This window comes from Dunckerocampus dactyliophorus, chromosome 16 (genome assembly GCF_027744805.1).
Source record: "Dunckerocampus dactyliophorus isolate RoL2022-P2 chromosome 16, RoL_Ddac_1.1, whole genome shotgun sequence".
Classification (NCBI taxonomy): Eukaryota; Metazoa; Chordata; class Actinopteri; order Syngnathiformes; family Syngnathidae; genus Dunckerocampus; species Dunckerocampus dactyliophorus.
Window position 1 is genome coordinate 3,556,010 of NC_072834.1, and position 13,186 is coordinate 3,569,195.

At 40.9% G+C, this 13,186-nt stretch overlaps 1 protein-coding gene across 4 annotated transcripts in view; it reads left to right on the forward strand.

Annotated features, from left to right (window-relative positions):
- arhgap32b (Rho GTPase activating protein 32b) overlaps positions 1 to 13,186 on the forward strand; it is an 80,000-nt gene that overhangs the window by 7,414 nt on the left and 59,400 nt on the right. For 3 of the 4 annotated variants that reach the window (XM_054755273.1, XM_054755275.1, XM_054755276.1), the window contains exon 2: positions 12,302 to 12,422. In XM_054755273.1, coding sequence (XP_054611248.1) covers positions 12,328 to 12,422 — 95 coding nt within the window. In that variant the 5' untranslated portion in view covers positions 12,302 to 12,327. Of the gene's footprint in view, positions 1 to 2,888; positions 6,030 to 12,301; positions 12,423 to 13,186 lie in introns of those variants that run through there. The other variant, XM_054755274.1, reaches the window with a different exon arrangement.

The window sequence follows — 13,186 nt, forward strand, 5'->3', positions numbered from 1 at the left end:
CATTGGACGCCCACTTTCCAATGCCCTCGTTCCTATTCTGTTAATTAGGTTGATGGGTGTCATGATGTCCGGGTGAATTAGGGTCAAATTGTCCTATTGTGTTGTTACGATGCCTGTCAATCGTGTCTTTGTACCAGGAAGTGTTTGTAGTTTTCAGTCACCGAAGTGCAGCATGTTTAGTGTACATATTTTTTGTTGTATTTTACAATTTTCTGTTGAATCAGTTGAAGGGTTTGTGAACACAACAAAACTCGTCTCTATTATGTACAGTAATCCCTAGTTTATCACGTTGAATTGGTTCCAGACCTGACTGTGATAAGTGAATGTCCGTGAAGTAGGATTCCTTTTATAAATTGAATATTTTCATAGTTATGGCATAGAAAACCTGTTTACGACTTTAAGGGAGTGATGTCGGGGGTTCAGAGTTATGTTTTAGCTTGTTGTGGGCTATGGCTGCCCCTGTAGCCGGTGTTATTATTGTGATTATTATCATTATTATGTTGTCGTTATTGTGCCTGCAGTGAGATCATTTAAACCTGCAATAAAAGGCTGTCCCTGCTGTAATCAAGTGTGATGCTTATCTCACCGAACAATTACTGACACTTAACGACCAATGTAGAATACTACATTCACAGGTTGAATGGTGGTCTCAACAGCTTATATTTGTAGTTTAGTTCATGTAGCCATTTTCATGCTTGAGAATACCTAATTTGGGCAAAGAAAATTACATACAATTTGCTTACATATTTGTATTTGTTTTTTTGTTTATAATAACAGGCCATAACTAATTACTGAATACATTTTTGAAAAACCATGATGGTGTGAAACTCAGTGTTTTTGTGTGAACGGGACAAATTGAGCTTTTTGTTTTTTGTCAAAAGATATGTGTTTTTAAACCATATTTAACAAGAGAAGATAAAGTTATTGATTTACGGGGGTTGGTTTCATGATTTTAAAGATAATGTACACGTTGTTGTACATCTAATGTCTCACTCTATTGTGGCGTCCAAGGGAATTGGAACCCGTCATGCCTTGCGGGCAATTAAATATCAGTTAGTTACGTGTTTGTTGTTAGCGCTTAGCCGAATGGCAGTTCATTGTTGTTGTGTGTCAGCTGACCTGTTACATGTTGTGCTATTCATTTTTTGGTTCTGGTTGAAGACCGTATATCCGTTTGCACTGTGTTGTCTAAGCTAATTGCTTGCAAAGAGGGTCTCCCTTATGCAAACTGAAGTGGTTGTCACTATGCAGAGTTACGACGCCATCTACTGGACGGAGTTGTAAAGACAAGCCATTCAGAAAGATCGTTTATAATGTGAATGTGAGCAAGGGTGAGCAGAATCGAAATCTTTTAAAAAAGGAATGAATTAAATATGGTGCTAAAAAGATGAATGTACGGGAAACCTTTCATTTTTCTACCGCTTATCTTGTTGAGTGTTACGGGTGAACTGAAACCTATCCCAGCTGACTTTGGGGGAGAGGCAGGGTACACCCTGTACTGGCGTCCAGTCAATCACAGGGCACATGAAGACTACCAACCATTAACACTCACATTCACACCTATGGACACATTTGAGTATCCTGTTATGAATATTTTTGGACTGTGAGAGGAAACTGGACTACTGAGAGAAAACAGCGAGTTAATATTGCAAGTTGGATTTTCCAAAAATGCTTAATGGAACTTTAATAACATCAAATTCAATAACATAGAAAATAATCAGTACACTCTGCAGTGTCGCTCTGTTCAGCTCGCTACAGTGCATGTTGTCTCGCTCTGATACCCAACACCATCCTCTTTGTATTCATGTAATGAAGGTGAATTGAATTAACAAGGTGACTTTTCTGACATCCGGACCCCAGAGGCTCAGTAGGGTGTACATGAGAAAGCATCAGATGACACGAATAAGGATGCAGAGAGGAACTCGCCCACATTTAACTGTTGCTTTGCCAGTTGCAGAGTGGAATGGCGATGTGGAACCGATGGGACCTCTGCAAAACGTGGCGCTTCTCTTGAGATGTTTCTGCATGGTTGGTGATCATGACCGACTGCAGCTGGCAGTGTCTCTTTGGCAGCATAAGAATGACTTGTTTGACAGCACCCGTTGGATAGGCCAGAACAACGGGAAAGTCCAAGGAGAATCCGAGAGTTGGGGAAGTCTTCTGGACATTTCTATTTATATAATATAAATAAATAAATGCTATAAATACTTCTGTTTCTAAACAACTGACTACTCTTAGATCGTCAGGTAAATTGCAATAGATTTGTTTATGTGCTGCACATGTGCCCCCAAGCTGTATTAGGGGAACACTGCAGGGACTCCAGTAAGAACTTGAGACAGTAAAGGGTGTGTCATTAAGGTGGATGCTTCTTATTTCTTATTTTTTTCTTGATTATTTTTATTATTTATTTCAATTATTTTTGTAGTCGATTAATCTGAAGCTTGTTTCGATTAATCAAGTGATCGGTTAGGACCTAGACCAGGGGTCGCTGACCCGTCGATCGTGAACTACTAGTCGATATTTGGGACTTGCCGGTCAATTGCGAGAACATTTTGAAAAAAATGTACTATCACATCTTTGCCCTCACCTCCCGGAGAGTGACAGCAGGCACGCATTTTGTCCACTGCTAACCCAATACATTTTTCCCATAAGAAATGATGTAAATCCAATTAATCTGTTCCAGAAATCCGTCCATCCATCCATTCATCTTCTATGCCGCTTCTCCTCATTAGGGTCGCAGGGGTATGCTGGAGCCTATCCCAGCTGACTTCGGGCGAGAGGCTGGGTACACCCTGGACTGGTCGCCAGCCAATCTTAGGGCATGTTCCAGAAATCCAAAAATGTTAACACAAAACATATTTTTTAAAAACTTTTACAGTTTTGAAATGCATCTCAATATCGTGTAAATTCCAATTCCGGTTGCAATTTTGTTTGCTAACTAATAGGATGCTAACAATGAATAACGTTTTCTGAAAAAATATTTAAAAAATAAAATAAATTCAGATGGACATAGTCGTGCTCCATATTGTACACTAACCGGAGAATGCATGCAAACAGAGTGGCGTCATTTTTTTTATGTTAACCAAAAAAACACATATTTCAGTGGCTACACCGCGTACACTGTGTACTTCCTGAGCGCACACATTTTGACAGTGTAATGCTGTCCCAAATCCATTGCTGTTGCTTAATGCACAGTTACCAGAACTGACAATCTCCACCACTCCGGGTTGCTCTTCAGCTGCCATTATTTCAAGTTGCCAAGGTAGCCACTATCACGGCTGGTGTCGCGCAGTGTGCGCTCACCATTTTGACCGTTTTGAGTGCAACATCCAGGTACTGCATTTTGCCATTAGTTATTTCTCAGTGCGAGTGCACTCAAGATTATATGTACGGAAGTGCGTGAATTGAAACACAGCCCAAGTATCCTATTGAGATTCACGGGGAGATGCTTGCTCATGGCAATGGTTAGGTGACAGACTTCTAAATCTTTCCCCTTGGCATTGAGGTCACCCAGCATGCATGAGAATGTCTGGAAAAAGTGTCCGTGTGTGTGTGTGTGTGTATATACTGTATATATGTCTGACATGTTCAAGGTTACTCAAATGGAACAGATGGCATCGTAAAATAGCTAATCTGTAACTTTTTAAATTTATGTGTGTGACCTTTTATACTAACTTTCCTGTCCTGTTTTTCTGTACTACTGCCACACTGGGAACACAGAGATATAGTGTGACTTCCATGTTTAACTCATTCAGTCCCAGCCATTTTTCAAAAGACAACCCCTTCAGTAACGGACATTTTAGACGATTTTGACTGACTTTGACTGTCAAGGCACACAGAATATTGTGTTGTATGGCTTTATAAACATGGAACCTACCAAAAGAAAGATTAGACTCCCGTCTTTCATGAGGAAAACAAGTTTGTTCTGCCTTTTTCCGTTCTTTAGTAATCAGCAGTAGAACATAGGGACGTTTCAGGAAAATGGGTTAGAAAAAGGGAGAAAACCAGCTTTTTGTAAAAAGATACATTTCAAGCATAACTGTCTCTTGGACACAAAAAATGTTTGCTTTTATGCCAGCTCAAACGTCTTAACCACTGTACAAACATAAACAACACAAAAAATAGGTTGTTTTACATCAAAATCACAATTTATTTACAAATATAACATGAACTATTTACAATTTTCACATTTGAAACTGATCTATGTGTGTGCACACGCGTGTGCTCGCATGTGCTTGTGTGTGTGCATGTGCATGTGTCAAAATTTCCCTACAATGCGTAACCTCCTGCACGCTACACTTCTCCACGCTCTCTCACTTCCTTCTTCCTGTCATTTGTGACTTTCTGGTCATTTGATCTCTGCCAAACTCTTATCAAATGCACTTCTGCCACCTGGTGCCCGTTTTTATGGCTTAAAAGTGCTCTGAAGTGAAATGCGTCAGTGGAGAGTTGTGTCATCACCTGTTTTTGTTGGGATTGGGCGGTCGGGATTATAAAAAAGTATAAATATGGTATTGAATGAGTTAAAAATTCTGTATTCTGCCACCAAATGTGTTCAGCTCAAAGGAAATGCTATGTTAGAATGTTTAATATCGATACTAGTAGGCGTGGGCAGAATGGTATGATATCCTTGGGCAAAAACATCACGGTTTCATGGTATTATAATTACAGCTTTAAAATGTGTTACTTTGAAATATCCGTATTGAAAAGAGGAAGGAAAAAAGTCAGGTCAAATAATTTTTAATTCATTTTTAAACAATATAATAGGTCATGATGGAAGCGTAACACGTGTGTTTAAAATAAACAACAAAAAACTAACAGAAATAAATGATGAATAAAATGCAGTTCTTAACGCCGTCTACTGGGGCTAATCCTGCAACTCAAGTCAACACCGTTTTCATATTTTCTTTTGTAGAAAGAAAAGTAAATTGCAAATAAATGGAATCGGTTGTAGCAACTATTGCGAATTGGTTGTTGCTTGTTGTTCAGTGGAGCGTGAGCGGTTTATACCACTTATCCTCGACTCATGTTCCGTATCATTCAGAATCACATCTCCACATTTGGTGACCTCAACGTGAGAAGTATGTCGACTGACTACTGTGGTAACAGCGCGGCTGTACCGGCACCGCTCCTTGCTAACGAGGCAGCTAATGTCGGTGTTATCAATGCCGCGGCGGCTAAGTTGCCCGACTTTTCGCAACACAGTCCACGCCCTTGGTTTGAACACGTCGAAGCCCAGTTACATCACCAGGACCTGACAAAGTATTTCCATGGAGCGGTTGAGCGGGACCTCAACTTTCTTATTGTGGATCAATTTGAGTGGTTTTGAAATCGTGACTTTTTCACACCGTGCGATACCTTGAAACAACAAGCACCCGTCCACACACAAACACTGAGGAGGCGTTTTGGAAAATCTCCACTGTGGATGGATGCAAATTAGACGATGACTGAATCACTACAGTATTTTAAGCCTTCTTTATTATTTGTTAAAGAAAATGGTAAAGAAGGCTTAAGATAGAGTTTTGACACAAACATCCCCGACACTGCCAGGATGGTGTTTGCATACTTAGCTGGTGGTGCTTTGAGGTGGTAAATTCAGTTCCATGGTGACTTAAAATTGCGTTTGATATTCAACGATGATAGTTTCATAACTAGCCTTTTTGCGGTCCTACACTTGGCGTAACAGTGCAGTCATACCCACAGGAGAGTGGAAAACTCCAGTTTAGGAGTTGCTGCTTTGCTCCAAGAACCGACTAAGAATTGCGTGACGTCATTTGGGTAATTTGCATATCAATGAGTTTGAACAGTCTCTGCTTTCAAATGAGGCAGAGGGATTAGACAAGATGGGCTGAGGACATTTTACATTCTGTGCTCGTTAGAGGTGGAGGGGAGCCAGTTGTGTAACAAAAGGAGACAGATTAAGTGAATGAACACATTGTAATGCCGCATCCAACATCACCCTGCAGAACACAATATTATACAACGGAGAGTCCTTTACTTCACGTTTCTTCACTCTGAGCCTCTTCAAGGTAGGCTGCACATTAGCTAAGATTGCACGGCATTAATTATTAATGTTATTGAATTAATATTGTTAATCCTTCTAATTCCAGGATCATTGGGATAAAACACAGAAAAAAGTCATACCCAAATGTAAAGCTGTCCTTGAATAATTCGGAGTAGAGGCATGGCTTTGGGCTCCTTTCAAAGCTAACAAGATGTTTTGTAGAATCTGTAGAAAGTGCTACTGACACTGGGAAACAGGAGTTTAACTACTAACACTGGAAGAAAGATTTTAGGTTCGCCTATATTTTTTCAGAAAAATGTGCCTTCAAAATAACTATTTTTGGGGTAAGAAAACACGATGTGCCGTAGCTTGAGCCCTGAACTAATCCCATTCCTAATTTGACAATTGTACAACAAAAATAGAGCATCGGAAACAGGTTTTTCCAAAAGTTAGGATCAGACATTCCAAGGGTGTTCCATTTGGAGACCCTTGGCCACACTCGGACAAAGTGTTCACTCAGGCCCTGCCCACACAGCAACGCTCCTCGATTTTTTTGTTTTGTTTTGGCGGGTTGAAAAGAAACACAGTGTCAGATCAGTAAGTACTCACATCCACACAGGAACGATTTCATACATAAAGCGCTCCTACGTGTGGCGCTGTAAGCAGACACGCAGAAAGAACCATGTGACCAAAACCATGGAAGAAGAATGAACGCGTGGTGATAGTGACGGGGGTGGTGATGTCATCGTTTTCAGAAAGTAGTGATTTGCTTTGACAAGGTGGCATTATCAGCTTTTCCCACTTTGGAAGCGGGAAGTTTAAAAAAAGAAAAAAGAAAAAAAAGCTTCTGTGTAGACAGGCCCTAAATCCAAGGCAAAAAAAACATTTGGCAACTCTTCCATTGTTTTTACTCTTCCGTCGCAGCTCGCAGCACACCGTAGAAAAAAAATTAACCAAGGTAATGGCAAAACAGCGCAAAAAGACATAACGTACAATCGTTCCTTCCCCTATTGTGATTTGAATTTTGCAGCCTCACTCTATCACGGCTTTTCACAAAATATATTTATTAATAAATCATGCTCGTTCGCAGTTAAATACAGCCCATTAGTCTACCTAAATTAAATATTTGCAAGCATAAAAATGGCTAAATGAACTAAAATACAAATATAAGGCCTTCAGAAGGTGCATTCAAAGACCTGATGCTACGTGTAGTACTCTACACTGGTCCTTAGGTGTCAGTCACGTGACTGTAATGTTTGGTGAGGCACACAAGCGTCAGATTTGATCACCGGAACAACAGGCTTTCATTGCAGGTTTGAATTAACTCACAACAGGCACAATAAAAACATAATCATCATCATAATAATAACACAGGCTACTGTTGTGGCCGGAATCCACTCCAAGATAAAACTCAACTCTGAACCCCCACGTCACTTCCTGTGCTCCGCACGTCCAGAACACATTTATTGCAGCACACACACACACTTATTTATGTCTTAAATGGCTTATTTTCTTTTTCTACTGTATTGGTAATATGAGTGCAAAGGTGACTATAGGGGTGTTATTTCATGTCTAGAGGGCTCTAATGTTAAAATCTCATTTAGAAGGTACGTACCTAACCGTGATGATGGCGTACCGTAACTTGCGTATTTATTATTCACCAAAAGTGTTGTTTTCACGTTACTGACTTATCATTAACATGTGATAAGCAATCGTGAGACAAAGTGTATGCCTTTTATTTGAGCTTAAAACAACGCACCATCTGTTGTTTCAGTCTAGCCCCCCCATCTCAAATTCCTTATCTATCAGTAATCTGGGAAGGATACCAAAATATATGATTAAAAAGCCTTTTCAGACATTTGACCTTGCCGCAGAATAGGCCAGAATGGTCCTGTTAAATCTGAGATGCAATGTCTTAAAGAGGAGCAGACCAGGCTACTGACCTTTGCTTGCCTGGTATTGATTTCACTGGGAGAAACATGAGTTTTTGAGCCAGCCTGCTGATCTGGGAACTGGATCTCTCAGCCTTTTCCACAAAGACAAATGCTAGCCCTTCATTCTAAACAATTGTAAACAGAACATGTGAAGCTGCAATGCACAATGAAGATGCTAAGCGATTTCCCTGTCTGCCAGTGGCCAGGCAGCTATTAATAATAATAATGGATTAGATTTTATAGCGCTTTTCAAGGTGCCCAAAGCACTTCACAATGAAGTAAACTCATTACTCATTCTTTCGTCAGTCACACACTGGTGGTGGTAATCTACATCTGTATTCACAGCTGCCCTGGGGTAGTCTGACGGAAACGTGGGTGCCAATTGGCGCCTGCGGCCTCTCCGACCACCACCAAACATTCATTCGCATTCATACATCAGTGTGGGCATCACTGGAGGCAAGGTGGCTGAAGTGTCTTGCCCAGGGACACAACGACAGTGACTGGGTGGACTGAGCAAGGATCGAACCGCCAAGCTCTGGGTTTCTGGACAACCCTCTCTACCTCCTTTTACTATTTAATTCAATTACTACTTTAATGCAATGTAAGAACCTGTCTTGTTTTGAAACCCTTTCTTTGTAATAGCTTGCCAGTTTGACTCGACTCTGTTCATGTTGTCCTTTCCTCTCCTGCATTCTCCAAAGCAGACGGTTTATTTTGTCCTACTTTTTGCCCCCACTCAAATATCCTGAAAGGAAATAAGTTATTTAATGTCAAATACTCATGAAATAACCAATGTTTACACCTTATGTAGACTTATTTCCATTATCAGCATTCTGACGCACAATTAGAACCACCGGACAGACACAGATAGCATGCTAGTGCTGTCTTTAGGTTCTTTGGCGTGCAGCGTTTCAACACTACGGCCGTGGGAACATGTTACATGACACCTGTTTACAAGGAACGCCACAGTAATCCTAAAGCAGCCACACATGCGGTATACACAAACATTAGGGGTGTAAAGGAAGGCCATCAGCATGGTTTGGTTGGTACCTTGGTCAAAATGCAAAACATAAAACTGCCTTGCTTTTGTGTGAACCGCTTTAATCATTTTAAAAATGAAACATAAAAAACTGCCAGCAATAAATAACATTTTCAAATAATAAAACAAATCTCAAATGAAATAATATATAGTACAGTAATCCCTCATTTATCGCAGTTAATTGGTTCCAGACCCGACCGTGATGACTGAATTTCTGCAAAGTAGGATTCCTTTTTTATAAATGGAATATTTTTGTAGTTAAAGCATACAATACCCGTTTATGACTTTCTAAATGATTTTTTAACATTACTAGAGCCCCCTAGATATGAAATAACACCCCTATAGTCACCTTTACACTCGTATTACCCAATATATTAGACAAAATAAGAGTAAATAAGCCATTTAAGACATAAATAAGACTCATGCTTGTGTTTGTTACAATAAATGTGTTCCCTAGGGAACATGAAAGAGTGGCAGACGGAAAGTGACGTTGAGGGTTCAGAGTTGAGGTTCGGCTTTGTGTGGGTGGCGGTTGCAAAAGTAGCCTTTGTTTTTTTTAGGTACTACTGTGCCTGTTTTGAGATAATTCAAACCTGCAATAAAAGCCAGTTGTTCTGGCAATCAAGTCTGGCACTTGGACGTCTCAGTGAACATTACAGTGACATTTCTGACACCTAGTGCCCAGTGCAGAATACTACATTTCATCAACATCTCTGAATGTGTCTTGAATGACTTATAGTTTGTATTTTAGTTCATTGAGACATTTTTATGCTTGGAAATGCTGAATTTAGACAACAAATATGTAACATTTAGTTAAATATTTACATATTTCTTTTTAGTAATAGACCGTATTGAACCACAGAACAGCATGATGTATTAATATATTTTTGAAAAACCATGACGGAGTGAAAACGCGAAGTGTCGAGGGGCGACTGTAGTTTGCAATCATGGCGACCAAACTTTTTCCCCTCATTTTGTATCTTAAAGATGCAATTAGTAATTAGTAATAAGTAATAGGATTAAGCGGCATAGAAAATGAATGATTTTGTCAAGTATTACGAGTGTAAAAGTGACTATAGGGATGTTATTTTATGTCTGGAGGGCTCTAATAATGTTAAAAACATATTTAGAAGGTCATAAAAAGGTTTCTATGCTCTAACTACGAAAATATTCCATTTCTAAATAAGGAATCCTACTTGGTGGAAATTCACTTATCACGGTCAGGTCTGGAATCAGTTAAACACGATAAACAAGGGATTACTGTACAGCAGCGCGGATACCAAAAGATTTCATTTGCTGCACAGAACATGATTGCAGTGACACCATGTGATAATCTATCATCCAGATTACGAGCCTCCTGGACATCGAGATAATGCCGTGGACATTCCCTGGTCAAAACAAAATGGTACAGTTTGCTGATTGGGCCCGAGAGAGAATTAATCGCCACCGAGTTAAGTTTTTTTTTGTTGTTTTTTAATTAGAAAAACACCCTGAACATTACACTTTGTTATTGCGACGACCACATGAAATCTGTTTTATTTTTTCCAAATTCCGTTTTTTATTGACATTATTTAGAATTACATCTTTTATCTTTTACACTTATGTTAGCATCATGGAGTGCGTGCTTTTTGTGTCAGTCATTAAAATGTTTAATAATTAAATGCAAAAATCCTTACATTTATTGGTGCAATACATCACTGGACAATTTTGCCCAGTAGGGGCAATGTCGCCGCTTCGGGTTAGTGTTTGTGAGGAGATGATTCATTCACATGACAGTCATCTCTCACCACTTTGCGGTTCAAACATCACTCCCTCACTTTATCGTGTTTTTCCAAAAAGTAAGTAATTCATAAATGACTGCTGTTTTGTGGTTGACTATATAGAGTGAAACAAAGTTCTCCTACTTCTGTGTGGAAGTGGTACATTTTTGTCTTCCCACCTTGTCCTTCTTCCCAACTTTCTTAAGTTTGGAGTAAATACACTTGTGGCTAACCAGTTAGCTCAATAGCATGCTAATGCTAAAAGCGGCAACTGTCTCTTGTGTCCCTGCAGTGATCCCGTAGACTGCACATAAATGTTGGACAATGTGGTGTAATCAAAGAATAATAGGAGTTTTAGTTCACGTCTACAAGGCTCTAATAATGGTAAAAACTATATTCAGAAGGTCTTGAGCAGGTTTTCTATGCTCTAACCTAGAAAATAAGTAATATACATTTATAAATAAGGAATACTACTTTGCGGAAATTCACTTATCGCGGTCAGGCCCGGAACCAATTAACCACAGTAAACAATGGATGACTGTGTGCCAGTTTGTGCGAGATTCCACGTTTAACAGTAGATTCCGTTTTTATTGGCCAGTTCAACGATTCCATTAACGCGGAAATCATAGGGCCAATGTAGCCAACACAAATATTTCAGATGAATTCAATTGCTTTCTGTTGCTGTATGTATGAGAAGCTACAGTGCACACACATGCATAAAGTATAATGGTAGTGGAAACACTGCAGTATACATATAATCATGTTTTTTTGATTGAGGACCCGGAGGATTACATAAACACAGTGACGTGTTCTATAAGGATCCTCTCCTCCGACACGTCTTGTTCTTCACGCCCTCAATGTCTCCCTTGTCTGTATACCTCTCCTGTATACCCTTTACGATTGTTCACTCGGAAGCTAACAAGCTCAATGCTAAATCTAGGTCTAAGCCCTAAATGTGCGTCACAAACATATTCAGCACATTTTACATGATAAAATGCATAGGTGTTCACCACGAATGCACGATAATGATGATCGATAGAACAGATGGAATCGGAGTCAAAGCCTAGCCTTTAGCCTGCTTGTCGGGCTAGCGCTGCAACCTTGCTTACGTCTGCCGCGGGGCCACCTCCGCCTCCCTCTGAAGTGGCTAGCGGTAGTAGGTGGCTCCCCTGCAGGCCGCTGGCTAGTCCCGGCTAGCAGTCGGAGAAGTCGTTTTGGCGTCTGCATAATCCACACTCCTTGCCTGTTGCAATTCCAGTATCGACTTAAGATACACACACCCACACAAAAACCAATGTATGGGAAACACTGCATGATTTTCTTGTCTTTACCCCTTTTTTTGAATTCCCAAGCCAACCTGATTCCTTAACTTGCTGTTTTTTTGTCTGTCATGATGCTAAAGATCCCATCCATCCTCATCATCATCATCCTCGCTCTTTTACCACATTTATGTATTTATTTAATCTCATACGTCTTTTTCCCTCTTGGTTTACCTCTACTCTCCCTCCCCTCCCACCTTCACTCTCTCTAACCCTCACTCTCTCTCTTTGCACTCCCCTGGCAGCTTGCACATTGCAGTGAGTCAGTATCATGGAGGCAGGCAGCGGGGCTGCCGCAGCGGTGGGGAGTGCAGCGCTCGGACTGCTGGAAGCCACAGCAACGTCCAGCCTAGACATCTTGGACAGGTAAGGCGACTGTATGAAGCCACGCACACGCTCAAGACCAGACGTCTAGCGTTTTGCATCGTGCAGAGTGAGGGAGCAGGAGAGATGGTGTGCGCGTGGGGAGAGGACCACACCTTAGGTTGTGGTTTGGTCCCCATGCTAGTTTGTGTGTAGTCAGATAGGGTAAGTGTTTAGAGTGTTGAGTACATATGCAGACTTCCATACTTACATACACAAGTGTGTCATCCACTGATTATGCTGATTGAGAGGCAGATGCTCAGGATTTGGCAGTTTTGCCGCCTGCAGCACTGCCCGTTTGAATGAGTGTGCACACGCATGTGCTGGGGTGTTGATGGTAGAAGCGGGTGTTACTTGGCTTCGTCTGTGCCTCAAGGAGAAACGATGCCAGCATATGTTGGGGAGGAGGAGGCATCGCGAGACATGCCTGAGCACAGTAGCGTAGTTGATAGGATGAGTTTGCACAGTCACCACGCCGCCCCCCTGTTCATCCCCCCCACATCCCCATCAACCCATAGCAACTAGGTGACAGCTGTCAATAAGTGTCACCACCGGAAAAGCCAACGTTTGCTTAATTGACTGAGCGCCACAACTTGCTGCTCCAACTCCCACTGCCTCCACTGAGGGTCTGAGCGCATTCAGCTTTCAACCAGTTACGTCATTGCTACAGCTGTACACTCACACCCGCATGTCTGTGCACAGTCATCATGAATACACGCTCAAGTATTTATACTCACAAATGCAGTATGGCGCACACACTAAAAAAA